The sequence below is a fragment of the Pristis pectinata genome, chromosome 1 (genome assembly GCF_009764475.1).
Source record: "Pristis pectinata isolate sPriPec2 chromosome 1, sPriPec2.1.pri, whole genome shotgun sequence".
In the NCBI taxonomy this organism is placed as follows: Eukaryota; Metazoa; Chordata; class Chondrichthyes; order Rhinopristiformes; family Pristidae; genus Pristis; species Pristis pectinata.
In genome coordinates, this window is record NC_067405.1 from 112,495,156 (window position 1) to 112,522,270 (window position 27,115).

General features: G+C 40.4%; 1 protein-coding gene across 4 annotated transcripts in view; it reads left to right on the forward strand.

Annotated features, from left to right (window-relative positions):
* The window catches only part of LOC127578330 (armadillo-like helical domain-containing protein 4), a 95,497-nt gene that overhangs the window by 60,763 nt on the left and 7,619 nt on the right, over positions 1–27,115 (forward strand). For 3 of the 4 annotated variants that reach the window (XM_052030247.1, XM_052030238.1, XM_052030258.1), the window contains 2 exons: positions 22,453–22,484; positions 25,783–25,917. In XM_052030247.1, the coding sequence (XP_051886207.1) occupies positions 22,453–22,484; positions 25,783–25,917 (167 nt within the window). Of the gene's footprint in view, positions 1–19,408; positions 19,480–22,452; positions 22,485–25,782; positions 25,918–27,115 lie in introns of those variants that run through there. The other variant, XM_052030267.1, reaches the window with a different exon arrangement.

Consider the following 27,115-nt stretch of genomic DNA (forward strand, 5'->3'; position numbering starts at 1 on the left):
AAAGAAAACAATCTCCTTTATACTGAAGGTTTCTAACGTTGATCAAGGCAATTAATGTCTCATTCAGTATCTGACTTCCATCAGACATAGCTGTAGGAATTTAGAGATGGATTTTAGTTCTAACCTCAATAGAGTAGCTTTGCTTCACTATCACAAAATGCAATCTTGTAGCATCATAGAATGGGCTTTATACCCTCAATCATTAGATGTTGAAATTACATAGAAGTGGTTTGCAGATAACCCTTAAAAATGGAGGAGAATTTTAACCTAGATTGGTACAAACTAATCACATTAACCAATTCTCTGGTGGATATTTCTTATTTACTTACAAAGTGAATGGCTTATCTAGTGAAGTCCTGGATTAGAACAATGAATCAATACAATTCTATTTGTGTACTAACTGGTATTGTTCCAAGTGTCAGGAATTAAATATTATCCTTATTTTTGAGACACTTCATTCCTTGGATTTTGGCAGCCTCTGTGGCCACTGTTCCTTGTAGAGCTGAAATTGAATACAAAATGTAATAAATAAAGCTGGATGGACATGTGGCAGCCCATGTGGATGTCAAAAAGGCAAACACGCCCCACTTGAACCATTGATGTTTTAGCTATTTAGGCCAAAATTGGGAGGGTCGTCAACAGATTAGTTAAGCAACAGTTTTATGTAATCTTACTTTCAAAATTGTCATTTTCAGCCCAAAATTTTTCATCACCACCCGTGTGTATGTCCTGTCCCATTTGCAGGGCAGATCTTCCAGAAGAGACAACACAGTGGTATTCAGTTGGAAGAGCATGGTCCTGGCTGTCCTCAACATAATACCATGAACTCTCATGGCATTATCAAAAATAGATTACCAGCATCAGTATTCCTTTATATTGAACAACAATTGGCACTGAGACGTGCAAAGGCAGCAATTAACTCTGTGGATTCTGCAACGTCCATCATCATAAAGGTCTTGCTAACATCACCATCAATCATACTGGTTGATGCCTGAAGGAGCTAACTGCCAGATTGGGCCTATGGCAGGAGGTGAGAGAAACTCATCGTTCTCACTGGTTTATCTGGCATAGTTACATCAGACCATGCCAGGAGGGAGACAAAGTCTTACCTCACATCCATTGTCTTGCATGGCAATACCTCTGTGGTAAATGGGAAAGATTTGGAACAGATCTGGCAGCCTAGAACTGGGCACCTGTGAGACTGTCTGACCCATAAATATCAGAAGACTTTTGTTCCACTACAATATGTAACCTTATGACATATCCTACCTCTCACTCCAGCATTACAATTGATTCACTTGGGTATCCTTGGTTGATGGTGTAGTGTGGATCATTGACCAGCATATCTGGACATGAACTGCTAACTTAATATAGCTATAATACAGGCTAAAATGCATGCTGAACAGGAGAAGCAGCACCCTATAACAATTAGCAGATAAAATCAAGCTCTGCTGACCTACCATATCTAGTAGTCAATCATGACTAGTTGTGGACAATTAACTGAAAGCTCGATGAAGTTCTTTTGAAATTCCTAGCTTCAAGTTGAGTCAAATCTATTGCCATGTGCGCAAGTACGGCGAGGTACAGTATAATGAAAAACTTGCTTGCAGTAGCATCACATGTGTGTAGGTATAGACAACACCCAGTATATAAATTATGTAAAATTATAGCATACAGTGGAAAAAAGTATTCTGAGAAAACATTACCTAAGTGCAAAAAAAAAACAGACACAATGGAAGACAAGTTCATGATAGTCACTGTTAGTGGAGCTTAGCATCCAAATGTAAAAGACAGGGCTGAAACATTTATAGCCAGACATGCCGAGAGGGTATCTTATCTTGGCCACCTTCTGAGATTCCCATCACTAAAGCTGCCAGTCTTCAGTTCTTCCCAGGTGAGGCTAGCAGGTTAATTAGTTATTGTAAGTTGTCCCTTGTGTTGGCGGCTGGCAGATGAATTGGGGGGGAGTTGATGGGCATGTAAGAGAGAATAGGTTACAGGGAAATTATTAGAAATATATGACTGATGGAAGTGCTCTGAGAACCAACATAAATTCAGTGCACTGAATGGCATCCTACGGGGTAAGAACATGTGAGAAATATCAAGATAGGGCCTCAGTCTCTGGATATAGCAAAATCCGAGGTGAGGTGCTAAGTTCCAGAACTTGGGCTCTAACCAAGCAGTTCCAGCAAAGGCATTTACTCAACAAAGTGGAAAATTTCCCAAGTATGAGATATCAGGAAAAATCCAAACCAGCTGGTTATCACCTCATCAGCGTAGTTGCAACTATCAGCAAAGTGATGGAGAATTTTGTTGACAGTGCTGTCATCAATAACCTGTTTGAGTTTTGCCAGATCACTCAGCTCTGAGTCTCTTGCAGTCATGGCCCAAACTTAGCATAAAAGTTTGGGCCATGTATTCCAAAGGTCAAGTGAAAGTGTCTTTCCTCAACATCATTGCAATATTTCACTGAGCATTATCAGGGAGCATTGGTAAATTGGAAATTAAGGGGAAATTTCTCCATTTATCTTGCACAAAGGAAGATAATGTGGTTTTTGGAGGCTAATCATCTCAGCTGCAGGATATCACTGCAGGAGTTCCTTTTGAGCATCTTTCTGTCATCATATCAGAGACAGCCAGCATGGCTTTGTGAAGGGCAGATCATGTCTCACAAGCCTGATACGGTTCTTTGAGGAGGTGACCAGGAAGATTGATGAGGGTAGTGCAGTAGATGTGGTCTACATGGATTTTAGTAAGGCATTTGACAAGGTTCCACATGGTAGGCTTCTTCCAGAAGGTCAGAGGCCAAGGGATCCAGGGAGGCTTGGCCATGTGGATTCAGAATTGGCTTGCCTGTAGAAAGCAGAGGGTTGTGGTGGAGGGAGTGCATTCAGATTGGAAGGCTGTGACTAGCGGTGTCCCACAAGGATCGGTTCTGGGACCTCTACTTTTCGTGATTTTTATTAATGACTTGGATGAGGGGGTAGAAGGGTGGGTTGGCAAATTTGCAGATGACACTAAGGTTGGTGGTGTTGTGGATAGTGTGGAGGACTGTGGGGGGCATTAATAGAATGCAGAGCTGGGCTGAGAAGTGGCAAATGGAGTTCAATCCGGAGAAGTGTGAGGTGGTACACTTTGGGAGGACTAACTCCAAGGTGGAGTACAAAGTTAATGGCAGGATTCTGGGTAGTGGGGAGGAGCAGAGGGATCTGGGGGTTCATATCCACAGATCCCTGAAAGTTGCCTCACAGGTGGATAGGGTAGTTAAGAAAGCTTATGGGATGTTAGCATTCATAAATCGTGGGATTGAGTTTAAGAGCCGCGAGGTAATGATGCAGCTCTACAAAACTCTGGTTAGACCACACTTAGAGTACTATGTCCAGTTCTGGTCACCCATTATAGGAAGGATGTGGAAGCATTGGAATGGGTGCAGAGGAGATTTACCAGGATGCTGCCTGCTTTAGAGAGTATGGATGATGAGGAGAGACTAAAGGAGCTAGGGCTTTACTCTTTGGAGAGAAGGAGGATGAGAGGAGATATGATAGAGGTATACAAAATATTAAGAGGAATGGATAGACTGGACAGCCAGCGCCTCTTTCCCAGGGCACCAATGCTCAATACAAGAGGGCATGGCTTTAAAGTAATGGGTGGGAAGTTCAAGGGAGATATCAGAGTAAGGTTTTTTACCCAGACAGTGGTTGGGGCATGGAATGTGCTGCCTGCGGCAGTGGTGGAGGCAGGTACATTGGTCAAATTCAAGAGATTGCTAGATAAGCATATGGAGGAACTTAAAATAGAGGGATATGTGGGAGGAACATTTAGATAATCTTAGGTGAAGTTAAAGGTTGGCACAACATTGTGGGCTGAAGGGCCTGTATTGTGTTGTACTTTCTATGATTCTATGATATCAGAAGTGGTATTATCTGCTGATGATTTCACTGTGTTTGGTTCCATTCGCAGTTCAAGAAATGAAACAGCTTATGCCGCATGGATTCACAATGGGTTTCAGTAAATACCTTGAGAAAGTCGACAGGAGAGGATTTCCTTCAAACTAAATAATGGGTCTTAGGGCTTTCTAACAGCTGCAATTGATAACTATTCGATTTCCTCCCTAATTCTTAGCACAGGACTTTGTCAACTGCTGGGAGTCCACCAAGGGTCTGCCCAGCCATCCAAATGATGTGCATAACTCAAGCGCAGAGTCTGTGGGTTTCACAATGGAGAGAAAGACTTGATTAAATGATACAAATCCTATTCTCTGGTCGACTTGTGGACTTGATTATTTAAGTGGTTATGAAAGTAATCCTAAATTTGCCAAATTCAAAATCATTAATTTTTACGTTCAGTTTTAGCATGATTGTGCCATCTCTCTTGGAACCTTCAGCGTATAGACTTTTGACAATAATCACCATATTGTGTTACATATATGGTCAAGGAGCACATAATTTAAAAACACAATGTATGTTCCCTGACATGTAGTGTATTATGAGTCAGCTTTAATGATATTGATTTGGCCAGAGTAAAATAAATCCACATGGAGTCACTGAAACCATGATTGTGAATATTTTTACAGTTTCAGATAGAGTGCAACACTTTCCAGATATTTAAGAAAAATATATCAAAAGATTACGATGTTAAAATTTAACTTCCACAGTTTATCTTGTATTTTTTGTAAATTGATGAACTGAAGGGTTAGAATTGGCTGTTTAGTCTTTCACTCAACAAGCCAAAGCTGCCTTATCCCTCATAAAATTTATATTTAGGTGTACACTAAGTCGATAAAAAATTTTCCGACAATTTTTTTTGTTTGCTCTCTGACTTCAGTCTTGGTTGAAACAATTCTAGGATTTAAAACTTAATGAAATAACTTGTATCTTTTCAGTTCCAAAGTCTTAAAATCCTTTGTATTCTTTTTGAAAAATAGGTGCTTTTTGACATTATGTGAGATCTCATAATTGTTAATTATATTAGTGCATTTAATATTTTCTATTAATGAGTCACATGCATGATTACATCTGGACAATTGATGCTTAAGAGCCCATTTCATAGTCCAAAAGAAACTAATGGCATTTTCCAGCTGGCTGATCTGACCAATGTTGCACTAAGGCAGAACTATTAACCTTCAAAAATGTAGCTGTTTGTTGGCAAAGTGCTATAATTAAACATGATGGCTCATTGCCAGTGTACCAATTTTTTAAAAATGCATAAAATTAGCAAAATCAGATGTGTAACTACAAAATAATTGAATGCAATATTGTGGCATTGACCTAACCTTTATGGAAGACACAAGAATGCTTGACTGGAGATCAAATTGTGAATGTCGTGATTGTCTTGACTTAATTTGTTTTGTGCACTGCAGAGCCCATTAAGCAGCTTCACACGTGACAATTGAGTTCCCCTTGAGCTGACAAAATATAAAACTCAAAGTAGAAATTCTTCTTAAACTTTCTTGTTAATCATTAAAGTGTTTTAATATAACGTTTCACCTGCAGAATGTTCCCACTGCAGAACCCTCTGATTCTGAGACAGCACATTTTTAGGCACACAGGGTGGGGAGGTGAGGTCAGTGAGATGTGGTGGAAAACATTGGGCTGGCAGTCTAAGCTCCCCACTCCCTCCCCAATATTAGGTATCGGACACTTTACCAGCGAGCTGGAGAGCTCCATCTTCCTGTTATATTTCTCCAGGCAATTTGGTACCAAATGGCAAGGGAATGCCCATTAAACAATTTGTCACCAGCAATATTCCTTCGGTATGTGGGTTAAGGGGATTTGGACTGGAGGTGATGGAGATGAAGGCAATATGACTAGGAAGTAGCACTGGCCAAGGATGTGTAGGGGGAATGTGGTGAGGTTGCAGGGTACCATTCTGATGTGAGTAGGGGATTAGCCATGGTGATTGGGGAGGGTCAGATGAGAATGGCCCGTTGATGCACATGCACAGCTGACTGTATATTAATGTGTCAAAAAAACTAATGATATTTTCCAATTGGTTAACCTTAGCTACATTGCAGGAAAGCAAAAACATTAACCTTCAGCATTAGCTGTTTGCTGGTAAATGCTATAATTAAACATACTGGTTCATTAACAGTGAACAGATAATAAAAATGCAAAAATCAACAAAATCTGATTGTACAGCTACAGAAGAATTCAATATGTTGGTAGAGTGATAACTAAATGAGTCCAACTAACAAAAGCTGCCTCTGGATAAGCCAGTCTTGCAGAAATGTCTTCCAATTAGAGCTCTATATTTTTGTAAAATTCCATATTTCTGCAGATCTGGGTGTCAGTAGCACGCCAGTATTTATTGCCCATTCCTAATAGCCCTTCAGAAGATGGTGGTGAATCACCTTCTAGAGCCAATTCTAGAACTCTTCTGGTGAAGGTACTCCCAACACTCACATTGCAGTTGGGTTAGGGAGTTTCAGGGTATAGACCTAGCAACAAAGAAAAAGTGGGAATATATTTCCAAATCAGGATGGTGTGCAAACATGAAGGACAACCTGCCGGGGTGATGTTCCCATATATCTGCTGCCCACATCTGTGGTGATGATTGTCGCTAGTTTAGGAGGTGCTGTCTGTTTAGGAGGCTAGACAAGGTAACTGCAGTGCAATTTATAGATGGTATACACAGTAGTCACTGTGCATCACTGGTGGAGGGGATAAATGTTTATACTGTGGATGAGGCGCCAATCAAGTTGGCTGCTTTGTCTTAGATGATGTCAAGCTTCTTGAGGGTTGTTGGAGCTATACCCATCCAGACAAGTGGGGAGTATTCTGTCAAGTTCCTGAATTGTGCCTTGTAAATGGAGATGGCTTTAAGGTATCCGGAGACATCACTTTCGATAGGATACCCAGCCTCTGACATGCTCTTGTTGCTCTTGTATATACAGTATGTGGTTGGTCCTGTTGAGCTTTTGCTCTTTGGTGACACCAGGATGCTAATGCTGGGGGACTTGGTGATGGTAATGCCATTGAATGTCCAGGGTAGATGGTCGCTCTTGTTGGAGATGGTCATTGCCTTGCATTGTTGTGGAACAATTGTTACCTGCCACGCCTCAATGCACTCTGTACTAACCCAATGTAACTGCACAGTGTAATGAATTGATCTGTACGATCGGTATGCAAGACAAGTTTTTCACTGTACCTTGGTACAAGTGACAATAATAAACCAATACCAATACCAATCAGCCTATGCCTGAACGTTGAAAGTCTTGCCACATTCAGGCATGGGCAGCTTCACATACTGAGCAGTTGCAAATGGAATTGAATATGACTCAATCATCAGCAAACATCTGCATTTCTGACCACATGATAGATGGAAGGCAGCTGAAGTTGTTTGAGCTAAGGACACGGCCCAGAGAAACTTCTGCAGTGATATCCTGAGGCTGAGATGATTAACATCCAACAACTGCAGCTATCTTTCTTTGTGAGGTATGAATTTTGAATATTTTTTCTTAGAATGGGCTGGATTATATCCATCTCTTGCAGGTGGTTCCATGGATAGTTGCTGGCAACCTAGGAAGTAATAGGCAATATGGAGGCCAGGTCTGACCTCCTGCTGTGTCATTGGACTCATCCCTGAGTCCAGTGATGGAGCACTGATGTAGTGAGCTGAGGAACCAGATTCACTATGCACATGGTCTCTCTGTTTAACTTTAGTTATGGGGGTTGTTGACTCTGATTAAAATGGTTGGTGATATACTTTTTTTTGTCTTCATGCTTTCAATTAAGTCCTAGGGCATCAAAGTGTTCTTAATTACCTTTATTTTTTTTTATGCTTTATGATTTGTCTTGAAATGTCTCTGTGAGCAGTGACCTACTGGAAGACTATATGGGGGCAAGGCTCCGGGATACACCTACTTGGGCCTAGTCAGTCCTTCTGACCAGCCCAGTTGTGTATGCTGTGGATATCACTGGAGATGCTCACTAGGAAGATTGACAACCTGATAGTGCAGCGTACAGAAATAATGACAACACTATAATATTGATGTTCCTGCCACAGTCAGTAAATAATATAAACCAAATCCCCCAAAATGCAATCCATGCCCACATTTTGTTTGTTTTCATGAATTTTTATTGTCAATTTCATGTTCACTGAAAAGAGAAGGAAACACTAGTATCAACTTCATGTGCTATCAGGTTATGCAAAGGATACAAAGATGCAGAGAAAAGTTTTCTCTGTGCAGTTTTTGACCATATTTGGCCGCACTTGGTAATTTGGCAAGATTCCAGCAGGCTGCAGTGCAATGAGAGACAGTTTTGGGGCTCCATGCCCAATGAGAACTGCTTCCAAATTCATATTGCAGCAGATTGTTCGAGGTAACAGAAAGCGAACAGTTCAATCTAGTTGTTTAGAACTGGTTTTCAGCCCAGGTTGCTGAGTAACATAATGTGCCATTCAGTCTCCTATCTACAACATGAAACAAAAAGAGTTATGTAAAAACAGTAACAAATTAATTAATCCTATTTTTTGTGGTTTTATTTCAACATACATTAGATTTCTCCCATTTTAGGTGTACAAAATGGATGCTGCATTTTGTCTGGATGCCAAATTGCAGATCACCAAAAAACGTCATGAAATCGAACATCCTCATTTATAAAAAGCATTGTTATGTTGTATTTCCACTAATAAGAGTTAGAACTGAACTTATGCATTTATGCTTGCTGAGCTTTTCACTACCACTGGGAAGCTGGCAGTTCGAGTGCAATTACCGTGGCAGTCGCTCAGGCTACAATCGTAATAAGAAAATTGGAGAAAGTGGAGAGAACAGGGGAGGGGGAATTCAGGAGGGCAGGGAGAAATAAGGGATGATATTGGTATTGGTTTATTATTATCACTTGTACCGAGGTACAGTGAAAAACTTGTCTTGCATACCATTCGTACAGATCAATTCATTACACAGTGCATTGAGGTGGTACAGAGTGCATTGAGGTAGTTACAGAGTAAAAACAATAACAGAATACAGAGTAAAGTGTCACAGCTACAGGGAAGTGCATTGCAGGTAGACAATAAGGTGCAAGGTCATAACAAGGTAGATTGTGAGGTCAAGAGTCCATCTCATTGTATAAGGGAACTGTTCAATTGTCTTATCAGCTTGGGATAGAAGCTGTCCTTGAGTCTAGTGGAATGGTTAAAAGGCACAGTGGTGTCTGATGCCACCTTCCCGAACCACCTACCACACACAATTTTGAGCAGCCTGATCAGGCCCCTCCACAACTGGGCCAGTATCTGAGTGGACATATAACGTTAACATGAGTGGGCATATAATTATTGCTTCATTTAATATATGGGGGAGGCTGAATTGTCACTTAAATTGGATTTTCCTTAGGTTTCAGGTTTAACTTCTCCAGCATGAGTTTTCTGACTCGGGAACCTGACTATTATAACAGTCAATACCATTATAATGTCAAGATTCTTGAAGAGTGTGTGGAGGAGGGTTACTAAAATGTTACCAAATTTGAATAACTGTAGTTATACGGACGGACTCAAGATACAGGCGTTATTCTCTTTGGCGTAGAAATGGTGAAGGCAGATTTGACATTTCCAAATCATTAAGGGTTCGATAATCTAAGTAAGGTTAAATTGTGAGTGTGGTGGCAGGGTTAATAAGGAGATGGCACAAAATTTATTGGTAAAAGGCTACAACAAAAGTTTCTTTTTAAATGCAGGTAATTGATATTGTCTGGAATACCCTACTTAGGAATGGGGTGGAAGATGATTCAGTAATAACCTTCGAAAGGGAATTTGGATAAATCATTGAAATTAAACCTATATAAGACTAGGAAGAACTCGAGGGTAGGCACAGGGGTGTTTTGTACCTCCCTCCAGTGCATTTGCCAACCTTGCCACAGCACGCTATCACAGATGTGTATGTGGAAGTCTTTCTCTTTTGATGAGCTGTCAAACACATTCAATTCTCCTCTGACATAAATAAGCTCAGTTTGTAAGCTTTAAGTTTGTAAACCACTATATCCAAACAAGAACTCTATGCCAATCATTTTCCGGAAGGAAACTGAAATGAAGTCAATTTTATTAGGCTGCAGTAATCACAAATTTAAATACTGACCTGAACTGTAACTCCATCTGTTATAATAGTTAGGTTCCTGAGTTAGAAAACTCATGCTGGAGCAGTATAAATCTGAAACCGAAGGAAAATTCAATTTAAATGACAATTCTATATCAAATGAAGCAATAATTATATGCCCACTCATGTTAATTAGTACCCAGATATTGGCGAGCAAGCTACTTGCAGTCAACCAAGGTTCTGTTAAACTTAGGTTACCTTCACAGAACAAAAATCTATTATTTCTGGGAGTTTGACACCTCCACAACCCCACCAATGTATGGTTTGTATGAATGATGAAGCCAGTATGTGGTTCTGTGAGCTGTCAGCAATTTGAAGTTTTCAGTCTTTCATCTAGGGTAAGATAAGTGATACAGCATGACCAGTGATTAAATAAAATCAATATCTCAACAAATCAGTCTGAGGTAGTCCCAAGTGCTTACAGCTGATCTACTGTGTGAAGGAATTTATTGTAAGCTGAATTCTAATGGCTGTGAGGCCAGGAGGTGTGTGGGGAACTAGCAGGAGAGGAGTTAAAACCAGGCAAGCAGCAGACCTGCATAATGTTGCATGAGAGAAATTTTGTGAGAGAGATGGGTTGTGTCGATTTCAGTGTTGAAATGGTCATTTACAGCAATATTAACATGGCTTTTGGATTTAGTTACTGGTTCACAGTTTACTTGGGGTTCCTATAACCTGAAGCAAATGCAAGGTGAAAACCCATTTGCAGTGGTGAGAATGAAGATATGATAAGAAGCATGCCAATAAATGTGAACACCACACATCTGTGTTCTTGCCTTTTGTGTGAAAAGCTTCATTCAGAGTGCTTATGTTCAAAAGTTGCTTTGTAAACTTTGGAGTTTTACTTTGTCAACTCTGGTGTGGACACCACAGCTTGGAGATTTGTGAGTCTGATGTATACTTTAAACCTCTGATCCATTAGATCAGCATTCAGATTTCATATCAGTTTATTGTCATGAATATCAGGGTGCAATGAAATTCCTTGCTCGTGTGAAGCTCACAGAGTAAACATGGGGGCATGATGCAGTGTTACTTGGGACCACTAATAAGGACCATGCTGACAGGTATCAGTGGGAGCAGCAACAGCCTACTGCTGATAGACGCGGCCTATGGGAAAGGGGTGACCGGCAGAATGGAGCAGCCAGCAGAAAGTTATATCCAGCACCCGAGGTCTATAATAGACCTCCTTGTCATGTTGGAATATTATAGGAGATTCCTTCTATGCCATTTAATAGCAGGTACTTACAGTCTGCTGGGTTAAAGCCTGCGGCCACATGGACCTTGTAGCCAGGCTTAACTGATGGCTGTCAAATTCACCTCTGCCCTCAAATATGAATCCTTGTAGAGCTTGACTGGAGGCATTTGCAGGATCATGCAACCAGGGGCTCACAATTGCACACGGCCAGGGCAGTAATCATGTAACCATTTTCCGCAATAAACAAGCACTTGGATATGCGACTTTGACCTGTTTTTCCCCGGCACAGAAGAATCAACTGTTGCAGTTAACGTTGCAGTTAAGGCACTGCTGGCAAAAGAAGTTTTCCAATCCAACTACAATAATGATTTTTCTGCAGAAGAAAGGCAAAGGCACTTGGGAATCTTGCAGACCTGGAAAAACCAATGACTTTAAATGCTAACTCTATTTCTTTTCCTGCAGATTCTACCCGACCTGAGTATCTACAACATTCTGTTTTGATGTCAGATTTATAGAAGTTGCCCTTTGCCCAACCCCAAGATGGCTGTGTGTGCTAGGCTCTGCTTGACATTACATTACTATAAGGTTTGGACAGACAGGAGGAAGAGGATACTGAGCATAGAACTCCTTTAGATGACTCTGAGGAGATGTGGCCGGTGAACCAGCAATGCATCCTGTCCTCAAAATGGCATGAATGCAAAACAATCCCTTTCACACCACCTCCCTCATAGTTTGGCATTAGTTATCTTAATGCCCATCATAAATGAAAAGGTTATTTAAAAAGATCAAAAATAGGCAAAATGGGGAAGTGGTAGGAGGATATAATTCCATAGCTCAAAAATAAGCCAGGAATTTACAAATCTAATACTGTGTAAAATCTTTGCAAACTGTTGTACAACTATAAATCTTACCTTTTCTCTTTGAAGAAGTCTTGTGACCTTTTGTGGCCTCAGCAGTGATAGAGGCAGACTGCTCAAATCTTACATTAACAGTTGAGGTGTTTTTGACTGACCTTCTCTGGTTTTGGAGTCAATAAGGGGCCAAGACAAATGCTACTCCACTTTCAGGTGAGAAGTGGAAGCATCTGGCAAAAGTCTTCATTATCACTCGCTCATGCCCATCTGCACTTCACTCTACTCGTGAGCTGCAAGATCATTGTAGTGATGAACGGCCAAGGCTGGGTTTACAGCATCCTCTTTAAGGTGATGGTCCTTGTGTGGAGTACAGCGCTACAGGTCTGTGTGCACTTGTTCAATGTTATATGCATGTCACCATTCTTTTCAAGGATGATGACGAAGATCTGCTATACCATGACCCCCCATGCCACGACAGAGTCCTCCAATCGTGCAGCTGTGTGGCCTTTTAGTGTGTCCGACATTATTGTCCTTCTTTGACATCCGTAAAATACAGCACCAGCTAAGCAGAGCTAAGACCATCTAACAGCTTCTGGCATGGACTCACTCTGTCTCCACCACTTTCTCTTGCTTATTTGGGACATGTTTGGCACTTGGGAGAAAACTTAAAAACCTGCCTTAACTGGTCCAGTTTTTTTTAAATGCTACCAAGGCATTTATTGCACATCCCTAGTTTCTTAAGGCCATTTTAAAGGGGAGTTAAAGTCAACGATAATGCCTTGGAGTTGCATGTAGTCCAGACTAGGTCAAGAAGTTAGATTTCCTTCTCTAAAGGGCATTAATAAGCAAGATGGGTTTTTGCATTAATCCAGTAGATTTCTGGCCACTATTACTAATGCTAGCATTTTTATTCCAGGTTTCTTTAATATACTGCCATGATGGTATTTGAACACGTGCCTCTAGATCTTTAGTCCCCGTGTCTCGATTAATTTAGTACAATGACATATTTGCTATGCTTGGTTTCCATGCAAGTTTCCGAGCTGCTGCATGCTCTTCTTGAATCTTGCAGTGATGCATCTTCAGAATAAGAGGACTCTGAAGAGTCAGTACCATCCTCCTGCTTGGGGGAATATCTGATCAATTAGAACTATCAAGGTAAGGGCAATCATTATACAAATGACCTTTCTTCACTGCTGAAATCAAGACAAATGAGTCAATTTTCTAGTATTTGGTTTTGTCACTAGGTAGCCATGAGAATTTGCCTCCCCCCATCCATGCTCCCCATCTCCAGTGGCCAAACACACTGAAACTACGTTGATACCTAGTACCTCCCTTCTGCTGCTGTCAGTTGTGAATGACTGGAGAGCACCCTCACGTTTTCTGCCTCTCCCTCGACTTCTGTGTTCACACTTGCAAAGAGAGCATGAAGTAGCTGGCCTTGTATCTCAAGAATAAGAATAAGGGATAGGTTGTGGGTGGTGCTTGTGAAGCAATAATGTCAGCTCTGACAACAGGCACACAATAAAATGGAAATATCAAAATCAAATGAAATATGCTGTCACAGCACACTGTCTCCCAAAGCTCTGCAATATTTTAAAGTATTCCTGGAATTCCAGAGTAATGGAGAACTTTCCCTTGGTACCTCTGAAATACTTGTGTCCTTTTCTTGAAATATGTTTTAATCTACAGCTTCTGCCTCAGAGTAGATGGATCCTACTTAGATTCTTAGATATCTTATTAGTCACATGTACATTGAAACACACAGTGAAATGCATCTTTTGCGTAGAGTGTTCTGGGGGCAGCCTGCAAGTGTCACCACGCTTCTGGCGCCAACATAGCATGCCCAAAAATTCCTAACCCTTACGTCTTTTGGAATGTGGGAGGAAACCGGAGCACCCGGAGGAACCCAGGCAGACACAGGGAGAAGGTACAAACACCTTACAGACAGCGGCGGGAATTAAACCCGGGTCATGGCACTGTAAAACGTTACGCTAACCACTACACTACCGTGCCTGCCCACTACTGGCTGCTGACTGGATAGGCCTGAAATCATATGAAGCCTGGAGGGGGTTGGACCCCACCATTAGGGGGAGGAGAAAAGTTAGGGGTTGCAGGTTTGCAATGAAGGAAACACCCCATTTTGCTAAGACAATAACAACAATAATGAAGAAACCCAGGTCCTCGTATCTGCAATCTATAGCACAGCCTTGCTGCATACAAGTAAATCTGGACACCACATGGTAAAAGGCTTCCAATCTGGCTGCAACCTGCATGGTTATATAAAGTGAATCTCTTTTTATGGAGCTCATGAAGGCCGGGGCATTCCTTGCCTTACTTCTCAGCCTTGCTGTTGGCTCTTCAGGAAAATTGACATCCCACATCAAAATATATGGGATAACCCAGTCTCCTCTTAGATGCAGGAAATCCTGCACAATTCAGGAGTGCTGGCAATGTGAGCAAGAAAAGGTGAATAGGTGAGAGTAATGGTTTGCTTGGAATGATGAGTGATGAACAACACAGAACACTGGAAGAATGCAATGGGTCAGGCAGCATCTATGGAGGGAAATGATAGTCAACGTTTTGAGTTGAGACCCTTCATCTGGCACTCCAGGTTGAAGGGTCTTGACCCAAACCTCGACTGTTCATTTCTCTCCATACGATGCTGCCTGACCAGCTGAGTTCCTCCAGCATTTTGTGTGGTGCTCCAGATTCCAGCATCTGCAATCTCATGTCTCTGATGAATGATGAGCGTTTGTTGACATGGTTATATGGGACAGGCATGATTTGAGGGTGAATGTGAGTGGTGAATGAACATACTGGGGATGTGAGGAAGCCCCCTGACCTGCAGGGGTGGGTGTACCTTCAAGGCAGTTTGGTGTGAGGAGTGACATGTTGGAGGAAGGTTGAGTGTAATGCACACATTAGGATGTATATGCATGTCTTGCCATACTAACCTTCCCTGTCCTGTGAAACCACTTTCTGCATTGAATCTAGAGGTTTGTCATTGTGCTCCCAGTGCTGACCTTCAGTCCTTCCTGCCTTTCTATGCAACAGGTTTTTTCTTTCTGTGTAGGAGAATATCTCCCTTTATTCCCTTTCAAACCTGGTATCACATGTAAGGAGACATTCTGCAACTGTTTCTGTTGTGCTCTGAACTCCAAATGTAATCAAATTGTGTATTTGGAGTGTCCCATTAAATACCAGTGGTGACATTGCCTCATTTGGGTTGTTATCATGCTCCCTCATGCTTACTAGTGGGGAATCCACCGCCAATATAGCTGTAGCCATGTTGAAAAGCTAGGCAGGCACACTGCTATTACTTCTGGATTTCCTGTGAGCTAATTCCAACATGTTCTAAAACTTAATTCTCCACTTCCAAGACAGCCACAATGACTTTTGTGCCACAGTACATAACTATGTAAGACATATGTTATATTTCTTAGATGCCACAGATGGTAGCACAGTTAACCAGATCATACCTGTGGTTTGAGGAAGTGTATCTTAGTTATCTCAACATATCAAGTTGCTAACTTGATCAGTTGAAGCAATTCTTTTTGAATACAGCTCTAAGGGATTGGGAACTTCTTAAAATATTAAACAGACACACAATAAATGTGCCAATAATAGTGGGTATATGAGAACATCTGAGGAGTAGGCTAAGCAGCCAAGCAGTTTATTGTGGAATTTAGCACAGCATTTAACCAGTCAGGAGCTTTTAATGATGGATAAGCACTTTGGAAATTAAGCCAAAAGAAAATCAATTTCACTTAATATGAATCTAAAAATCATGATTCAGCAGATTTATATAAATAGGATTATAAAGGGAAAGGAGAGGAGTACGACTGTATATTGCCTTAAGATAATCATGAGCAGCACATTAACTAAATGTCAAATAAATTAGACTTTGGTGTTTACAGATGGGAAAGCACTAACTATTGCTTTGGTCAGCGCCTTGCACAATGCTCAGAATGTGTTTTATTTGAACAGATATAACCTCAAACATCATTACTAGAAGCCACAAAATTCCATTTATTGTAACTGCCTCTGCATAAACTTTGTCAACAGGTGAATACATGATAACAGCCCATACAAGGCGGCATTGCAGTAAGTGGATTGGATTTGAACCCTTTCAGAGAGGTTATACTTTTCTCAGAAGACTACAGTGTTAGGCATACTTTGCAGCTTTGGGCTTGCTTGCAGATGCTATTTAGAGCCATGGCTCTGTGGGATGGGGATGGCAAGGGGAAATAGAGGATGTCCACAAGAGACTACTTTCTTTTTTACACTGGCTCATTTGGTCAAGGTTCTGATTATTTTTGCTGCATATCCTTATTTCATTCAGTTTGGAACTGTCACTTTTATTTTGCCGGCTCCCTCTTTCTCAGTCAATATTCTTGCATAAGTACGCATTATTGTCCATTTCTTGTAGCATCATAGGGATGCCAATACTGCCTCAGCAATCAATGCCACATTTTGAACCAATGCATTAATTTATTCCAAGGTGATTCATAATTTATTTCTCCAGATTTGTAGGAGGGATGATTAACATTTTAAAGGCAAAACAATGCTATTATAAGCTATGGGGAAATTGCATAAATTCAATTGTGTTTAAAATGAAGTCCTCCTCTTCTCCACTGCTGTTCCAGAAGACATTAACCATATTCTGCTGTAGCAGGTACCTGTGCTGGTAATATTTACTCACTTTCCCTCCTGATAGTGGATATCTACTAAAAGTGCAAGTCTTGTCTGGAAGCTTGTAACAAACAAATTTCAACCTAACCAAAAATAATTAGACAGGGAATGCAGGAAAAGCCACAAAATTTGCTCCTGATGGGCCATGACCAAAGGCAGTTTTCATGCTTTTAAAATGTACACTCCTCATTACTGAGGAGTTAACATTAGAAAGTTGGTAAGATAAATGATCCATTTTAATATTTGAATTTGACCTATATTTTTGTGTGAAATCAAGGGAAGAGCTCTCAGAATACTTAACAGTATATTGAAGAGCTAACCACAAAAGTAAATGGTTATTAATTACAATATTTTAGCAGTCATTATTATTGTTGTCTATTGGGCACTGTAGCCTGCATAGTTCCATATTCCTTAAAGACATCATACTCACTCAATGATTTGAAATATTTTCAATTATAGTTGGTAAACACTAAGAAATAAAAATAGTGCCTGCATTTCCTTCCCAGGAGGAATGAATGTTCTCAGCGAATCCAGATGTAGATTTGGTCCATTATAAGAGAATATTAACAACTCTATCAACATTTTTAGTAAGATATCTGAATCTATGTTCTGGACACCCCTTCTCCTATTCATATCAGAAAGCCGTATGTGGTGGCAACAGGTGTGTACAACATTCAAATCATAGAATGATGTAGCATAGGAAACAGCAAATCATGTGTGGTGTTGTCCAGTTAGTTCCATTCCCCCTTTTCTCTCTAGCCCTGAATATAATCCCTTTCAGGTATTTATCTACTTTGTTTCTGAAGGTTATTACAGCATGTGCTGCCACCACCAGTGTATTTCAGATGGTCAGTCTGAGGTGTTTATTGTAAAGTGAGATTGTTATAGAAGTTGAGCCTAAATTTGATGTCGTGACATGGTCTGAATCTGATGAAGGGTCTTCAGACCTGATAAGTTAACTGCGTATCTGTTTTCCACAGATGACCTGCTGAGTCTGGGTGGAGTATAAACATCAGCACAGATTAGTTGGGCCAAATGACCTGTTCCTGTGCTGTGTATGCCTTGTAATTCTGAGAAATGGTAATTCCCAGAATGCTTACAATTAGGCAACACTTGTGTTGGATAAACAGCAATAGTGATATCATTTAAGATTAGGAGAGGGAGAATTTTCTGTTTTTATTATCTGAGTCTTGACTGACAAATGACAAGCAACATCTGATAGTGGCCAACTCCAACACCAAAATACAGGAGCAGAAGGCCATTCATCCTTCAGGCCAGCTCCAACATTCAATGTAATTATGGCTCATCCTCTATAGCAACATCATACTCCTGCTATGTTCCCATAACCCTTGACCTTTTGTGTCTAGAAAGCTATCTACCTCCTTCTCAAATATATTCCACAACTTGGCCCCCACAGCCTCTATGGTGAGAATTCCACAGGTTCACGACCCTGTAAAGAAATTTCTCTTCATCTTCATCTCAATCCTACTGTTTTAGGCCATATCCTGAGACTACGATCCCTGATTCTAGAGCCCTCAGCCAGGGGAAACATCTTCCCCTGCATCCAGCCTGTTTTGCCATGACAGAATTTTGAGGGTTTCAACTTGATCTCTTGATCTTCTGAACTCTAGTGTACAGAGGGCTGTGTCTCCTCACGACAGACCATCCCTGAAATCAGTTGCCTCTCCTGATCTTAAATGACATCGCTATTATTGTTTACCCATCATAAGCACTGCCTAATCGTAAGCATTCTGGGAATTACTATTTCTCAGAATTACATGGAAAGTGAACAGGCCCACCAAGAGAAATGTAATTGAAATATAGGCTGAAAGGCTAAGTCATGGTAGGCCATTTGGCCCAACTAATCTGTGCTAGTGCTCATACTCTACCGACCTTGGCTTAGCCTATCAGCCTATATTTCAATTATGTTTCTCTTGGTGTGCCTGTTCATTTTCCCTCTGAAAGCATTTAAGTATCTGCCTCAAGTTTCAAATTCCACATTTTAACCACACTGCAGTGAAATTACTCCTTATTTTCCCTTTAAGTTATTGCCAACACCAATAACTCCAAGTTGCAGTCACTGAGAGTGTCACTCGTGACTTTGGCCAGCTTAGCCTTTGTGTTCAGACCAGAGTAAGCTCTGCATTGCAGGAATTTACGCAGTGAGGTTGGGGATGAAGAACTGAAGAGAAGGATAGAAGTTAGAGTCAGGGAGGTATTGGAGAGGAGAGATGGCTCAAAAGGTTTTGAGGAGGTGAGTAGATGATGGTGGTTTCTGAAAGGATATGGGATGGTACTTGATTATAGGGAGTAATGTCAATCAGGATGGGAGTAGATAAATACTGTGCTAAGATATTAGCATCTTCACCATATCTATATGGACCTATCTGGCCTGGCATCCATACCTTTTCGGAGACCATTAATCTTAGCCCTAACCTCCAAAATATCAGCCAGGAATTAACTGAGGGCAAATGATACTGATGTCGCATGAAGCCTGATGTTCAGACCTGTTAACTTACTTGTGTTTTGTTTATATCTGAAACACTCGACATTAATTCAAATATTTTATATTTTCTGCAGCATTAAAACAGAACACATTCACATTAATATTCATAGGGTATCGAGTAATTTCAGCAAGTAACAAGTCGCAGGTATTTACCATGTACTGAATAATTAATCTACATGATCATGAAAGCGTTGCAGATGAAGATTAAAGTTGACAATTGCTTAATTTAATTGCTTGCTTGAGTTTATGTTCCATGACTGATGGCTAAAGACACTTGAAGTACAGTAACATTCTGATACCAAATCTCAGACAATTAATCTTTGTATTTAACCTTTACGAATTCCAGTTAAAGTGAATTTCTTTTCAAACTGTATATCATAAAACTTATTTTGTTAGTAAGCCACACTGGCTTTCAGAGTCAGGGTGTTATACAGTAGAGGGGTGTGCCCTTTTGCCCACTACGTCCACGCCAACCTTTCTGCCCATCTACACTAATCCCATTTGCCCGCATTAGGACTGTATGTTTCTGTGCCTCGCCTATTTAAGTGTCTGCCAAAATGCCTCATGAAGGTAGTAATTGTATCTGATTCTACCAGCTCCTCTGGCAGTGAGTTCCAGATATCAACCACCCTCTGTGTAAAAAATAAACTAACCCCCTAGGTTCCTGTTGTGAGTGAGAACACAGATTCAATGGGTCTCAAAAGCAAGGAGTCTGAACACAGTCTGGCAGTAAATGATTTTATTTACAAAAGACAAGCGTGGGAAAATGGTAACGGGAATAACACACACACGTGCACAGTTTATAGCGAGCGTGGGAAATTCGCACTGGGGATAAAATACACACACACATACACAACGAACTAGGTACATACGATCAGGGAAAAACAATACGATACCCGTCACCCCTTGACTCAGTGCAGGCACGGCTCTATGCTACTAGGGACACTAACTAAAACGCTCCCAACCCTTTAACAGTGCACACCTTACCAACAATTTCTCCAGCACCCCTTCCACAGTACTTGGCCTGGAATGAAGCAGGGTGGTCCTCGACGATGGCAAAAGAGAGCAAGCCGAGCACACATGGCGCCCTCTATAGTGCTGGAGGGCTGGAGGGTCCAGCCCAGTGCCAGCAAGGACTAATCAATTACAAGGGCCAATGGCCCAAGGCCAAGTACAAAGGTACTTAAAGGGACCAATGGTCAGGTGTGCGCTAATGGGTGGGGCGGGGCCAAACCTTGATTTGGTGTGTCTTCCGCCCAGGTAGTGGGCAGTGCTGTCACATGACAGCCACGACCCTCCACAATATAGTTCCCTTTTAAAACTCACCTTAAACCTATGCTGCCTTGTTTTTGACATCCCTACCATGAGAAGAAAGTTTTGACTATCTATCTATCTCAGCCTCTCAAAATCTTACATAGTTCTATCAGGTCACCCTTCAACCTCTTTTGCTGCAGGGAAAACAAGCCCAGCCTCTCCAATCTCTCCCCGTAACTATAGTCCCTCACTCTAAGCAACATCCTGGTGATTCTCCTCTGCACTCTCTCCAATGCAACCACATCCTTCCTTTATTATGTTGACCAGAACTATACCAGATACTCCGTGGTCTAACAAGTATTTTGTAAAATTACAACATAGCGTCCCAACACTTATATTCTGTGTCCTGACCCATGAAGCCAGACCTTCATCACCACCCTTGGGCAACTAGAGCTGGCTGGATTGCAAAAGCATCTGCATGAAGCCAAATTGATACTAGTTTTGATATGGAATATTCTGGAAATTTGCATTGTAACATAATTGCACCTACAGTGTAAGTTATTTTTCTACGACAGATGTTCTAGGAAATTATGGTGCTAAGAAAATATATAATTTAATGTATTCTGTATCCTTGGATTTTTGGGTTACTCATCACCAAAACAGCATGCATTATAACTCGATCCTCATGGAACCCTTTGGTGATTATGAACTCACTGCCAATGTTCACTGGTACAGCTGGTGGAAAATATTTGTGCTGAAAATCTGGCAGCAGTGATTTATGTGCTCATTAGGATAGTTGCTTCTGATGCCTCATTATTCATGCTTAGTGCACACAAGATCAATTGAAAACAGTACCTAGAACCATTATTATAAAGGAATCACAGTTATCATTTCTCTGTTTAGGAGCCTAAAGTCAGCACAGCAGGCAATGTCATTGAAATGTATCATTTAGCATTGTAATCATTCCCATTGTAATAACCATTTTCCTTGTAGAAAGTATTGTAGCAGGGTAATAGAATATTTCCCAACACTTTACTGCTGTTGAATTTAGCACTTGAATACCACCACCATTAGAACTAAATTGGCCATTAGATCTTCTCTTACATATGCATTAAATTCTAATTATTCCCATATCAATCCCCTGACAATGATTCATGGAAGCATTATATTCCTGTTAATTATGTACAGCCATAATTTAAAGCCATAACAGTTAAAGCCATAACTTGGCTTTATGTACAGCCAAGTAATTGGGCAACAACAAATCTGATTCCTGTTGATTAGAATAGCATGAATTGGCTTCCTTGGAAATCTAATTGTTGCTTCAATGGAATAAGAAATAGAAAAAGAATAAAGTTGACGACTTAGGTATTGCGTTATCTTCCATTATTTGATTTATTACATGAGACTGAAATCTACCTGTAATTCTAATAGATTATGAATGCATATTGAAGGACAGATTGATTTATTACCAAACATTAGGGAATCTTTAGATGTTGTGTTACAAGTGGGTCCTCAAAGTGCATTTAACCTTAAATAATTAAACCTCTAAAGTCTTTGTGATAATTCAGACAATAGAGAACACATGAATATTACAACTTTTTACTGATAATGGATAGTCTATAGGACTATTGACAGATTCAACTTCCTAGAACCCATAATTGAATGCAAACTATCTGGTTGCCAGGATCAATATTTTCGCCATTGGCCTTGCTACTTCTGCTTCCCTTTTGTGGTCACTGTGGTGTATTTCAATTAATTCTTTAGTAAATTTTGGCTAAATTAAATCGTTTCATGATTCCTTAATGTTTATATCCATGTATACATGTTCTTTCTAACACAGCTATTTTCTTCTATCCTTTTTCAGTTAGAAGCTGGCTAGAGAAAATCAAAAACAAAGTAAGTGGCTCAGGATGTTTTTTATGGCCTTAGGATATATTCTGTGTATTGATTCAATACTAAGGTGCCTTGTACTTCATTATTCTCTATTTCACGCTGCTTTGTTAAAATTAACCTGTTTTTTTCAGCTTCACAATTTATGACATTCCTCAGTTCATATCCACGGAGATACTCATGCCCCAAATTGCTCTGTTGTACTTGCTGCCCAGCTGTTGGGCATGTGCTGAAAATTCACGGTCTTCAGTGTAGAATCTCATGGCAAGGTGTTGGTATACTGAAGCTTGAAGAAGAAAACTTACATCCCAGTGTCCTGATTTCCAAATTCAATTGCCCCACCTTTCCATGGACCCAGTCATGGAGCAGCTCATTTTAATGTGTTATAAGCATGGATTAATTAGTAACCACATAGTGAAGAATCTTCTGAGGAAGAGTGAACATCGTATGCTAAAATTTCACATGCCATTGGTAACAAATTTAATTCTGAAACTAGAGGTGATTTAATAGGTATGAGGGTTAACATGGTAGGTAGGCAGTGGCATATATTTGACCAGATATCTTATAATTTGCTATTAATATACATTCTATTTAGGAATGAAGTCTCCTTGGGCAAAGTGATCTATCTGTGGCTATATAAAGAAATTAAGGATGATGTTAGTTTGGGGGGGGGGGGGAGAAAGGTTATAAAGTCGCAAAGAATTGAGATGAGCCTGAGAATTAGAAGAATTTTAGAAACCAATGAAGGAGGATTAAAATATTGTTAAGGAGGGAGACAATAGAATGCAAGAATAAAAAAAAAGATTGTAAGAGCTTCCACAGGAACTTAAAAAGAGGTAGCAAAATTTAAACATTGGCTCCTTAAAAGCTTCGATGGGGAATTAATAATGGTCAATAAGGAAAAGGCAGAGATATTAAACAAATATCTTGTATTTATTTTCACAATAGAGTTCTAAAAGAGGAAGTTGCATTAAAAGCTGTTTCCCTAGATTCCTGAGGTTTCCTAGAACATTGGAAAACAGCAAATGTTGCCCTACTATTCAGGAGGGAAAGAGAATAGGAGGAACTGCAAGGCAATTAACCTAATATCGGTTGTCGTAAAATGTTAGAATCTATTGTTAAGGAAATTAAGCCCACATGATTGAGGGTAATATATTGGCATGGACATAGGACTAGTACTAGAGCAAATGAAAATTAGGGTTAAATGGATCATTTTCACATAATGTGTTGCCATAGGGATGAGTACTGGGGCCTCAGCTGTTTACATTCTAATTAATGAGTTAGAAGAAGGGACCAAGTGCAATTTACCCAAGTTTTCTGTTAAGTAAAGCAATTTGTGAGGACATAAAAGCTTAGAAATTGAATTCATTTGTGCCTAATTCTTATATGCAGATTGGTCATAAATTCTGTGCATGACTGACTTTCCTGTTGAAATCCCATCCTGTGCAAAATTGGACCAAGCAAATCTGGGTGCAATTTACATAAATTTGGCTGATATTTTCCTAGCATTGTTTGCATGCATAATGACATCATCAATCCTCATCCCTGTCTTCGAACATTAATGCGCATCCAATGACCTTTGTTTTTCAGTCCGATAAAAACAAAGAGCAAACCCCACAGCAAAAAGTGTGAATGAAAGAGTCCCCACTGGGACATCGATGGAGAGCTGTTGGTATCTGCCTCTTTGACATTTTAGCTCTCTGCATATCTCGCACATCATTGCTGGGTCTCACAGCACTGATTGCATCATTGCACAGCAAAGGTGTGTGCTGTGATCTCTACAGAGTTATGAGCTCATAGCTCACTGTGGCATTGGGCCACTTGGGGCACAGGATTTGATCCTTGCCAATGATGGGGGGGTTGGTGAGAGAGATGCACAAGTGACGGTGTGACCAAACACACTGAATACATGCCCCCCTCTCCTGTTGTTTCCTCACTTCCATTGTAGTCTTTTCCGCTGCCGTACTCTGGCTTCCATGGAGAGTGCCCTTTCGAGACCCACTTCCCATGATTTCCAGTGGCAAAGATGCAGCTGCGGTTTCCATAAGCAGCTGCAGTCGAGAACTGTGCAGATCAGGTTTTAATGTGAAAAATCAAGGTGCAGGCCTACCTAACAATTTGTTAAAGATCAATTTTCCTAGTTAATGATCTTTGGAGGCCCCCGCAGTTGGATATCAGTGCTTACTGCCTCACTTGTTTAGCAATCCAAATAGTGATAGAGTTATAGAGAGGTACAGCATGGGAACAGGCTCTTCGACCCACAGAGTCCACACTGACCATTGTGCAACCATTTACACTAACCATACATTGATCCCATTTTTTAATATTCTCCCCACATTCTCATCTCTTTCCCCCAGATTCTACACACTAATTAACCTAATTGTGCTTAATTAACCTACCAACCTGCATGCCTTTGGGATGTGGGAAGAAACCCATACAGTCTCAGGGAGAATGTGCAAACTCCACACAGGCAGCACCCAAGGTCAGGACTGAAGGTGGGTTTCTGGGGATAATCTCTGTATTCTAGGAGAGAGGGTCTGCATAGGCATATATTTGGGTGAGGTGAGTGGACGAAAAGTTGGCAGATGGAACATAATGAGGGAAAGTTTGAGGTTATCCACATCAATAGGAAGAATAGTAAAAAGAATTGTTTTACATTGTGTGTTACTATTACATATGAAGACAATGTCCTATGAGAAATAATTGAGCAGAATGGGCCTCTACACTCTGGAGTTTAGAAGGAGATGATCTCAATGGAACATAAAACTTCCAAGGGGGCTTGACAGGATAGATATTGTTGTTTCCCTGATATGCAAGCCTACAAATGAGGGCATGGTCTCAGGATAAGGCTTCGACTACTTAAAACCAAGGTGAGGAGGAATTTCTTGTCTCAAATGGTTGTGTATCTTTGGATTTGTCTACTCTTGAGAGCTGTGATGATGTAATTAAATATAATCACACCTGAGACCTCAGGGAATCGGACAACAGGGAATCAAGGATTTGCAGATTTGGCAATACAATTGAGAAGAGGCTAAAGATCAGATCAACCTTGATCTTATTAAATGACATTGTGTTTTCAGTGACCATTTACCTGCTTCCTCTCTTATTTCATACATTCAACATTATTCCTCCCACAGAATATGTGCCAATCTGTTTTTGAGAATTGACATTTTATAGTTTTCATAGAATCTGAATGGTTATTCATGTGAATCTGATGAGCTCATGTAAATTCGGAAAAATATCCCTGTCTAATATTAAACTGCTGATGAAGTTCTCACTAATATTTATCACACTTGTTTTGCAGGCGGGATATATGTCTGGGATGCTGGTGCCTGTAGCTGTTGGTGTGGCTGGAGCTCTCTTCATCCTAGGGGCTCTCTATAGTCTTAAGGTGATGAATCGAAAGAGGAAAAATGTTTTTAAAAGGCGTGAAACAAAGGTAAAACTTAGGGCTTGGTGGGACTAAATCTACAATGCATATTCACTTACATTGTGTAATAGTTCAGATCTCTCCTTAACTTCTTTGGATTTGAGCTCCAACACTAGTTTCATCACAAATGGAAGGAATATTGATTCATTCTACAAATAAGCTGACCAAACACAAAATAGATGGGTCCAGCATGGATCCCAGAAAAATTCACATTTTATCTCTTTTACCAAAGGGAATTTTTAATATTTTTCATAACTCCAATGTAGTACAGAGAGCTCCTCATGGAGACTGTGTCACCTTTTGTGTTCCGTTTTAAGACTCTTCTGATAAAGCCGACACTGTCAATAATTTGTGCTTATTTCTAAGCTTTAAAAACACTTTTGGACACTATTTAAGGCACTGTCTCAGTGGCTGATGTGCTCTTTATTCTCACCTCAGTACATAGTGACATAGCAATCTATACAACTGGAAATAGTTCATCTGCTATGAAATATCATGCACTACTTGTCATACTTTATCACTTTCTTTGCCAGCTACTTTTCCAGTTCTCTGCTGAATTTGTTAACACTAACAACTAACTTGTCAGTTAGCTCCATTCTAGATGGTCTGGACAGATGGGGAAGACCAGTTTTGCAGGACTCTAAGGGCCTGGTCTCAGCCAGTAGTGCACTGAGGCACCCTGTCCCAAAATCTTTGACCAATGGCAATCCCTAATCCCAGCCTTGCTGACTGTAAAAGCTGTGAGGTATTTTTAAAAGTTCTTAAGTGTCTCTGCCATTCAGAGACAATTAAGAATTATTTTAAAAGTTTAAAAACATTAACTAAAAGCAAATAACTTGCCTTCCTAAATGCCTCTATAATTCTATAAACCCCATTTAAATCAACGAGGTCTAACCTGGCTCAAGATGTAAGAGGCAGTTCCCAATGTAATACTGTAAATCTCAGAAATCCTGGCCTTCTGCATTGCTACATAGAACATAAAACATAGAACAGCACAGCACAAGAACAGGCCCTTCAGCCCATGATGTCTGTGCCGACTATGATGCCAATTGAAACTAATCCTATTTGCCTGCACATGATCGATATCCCTCCATTCCCTGCCTGTTCATGTGCCTGTCTAAATGCCTTTTAAACATTGTTATCATGTCTGTTGTGCTGCCACTCAACTGGCAGCAGATTCCAGGCACCTACCACTCTCTGTGTAAAA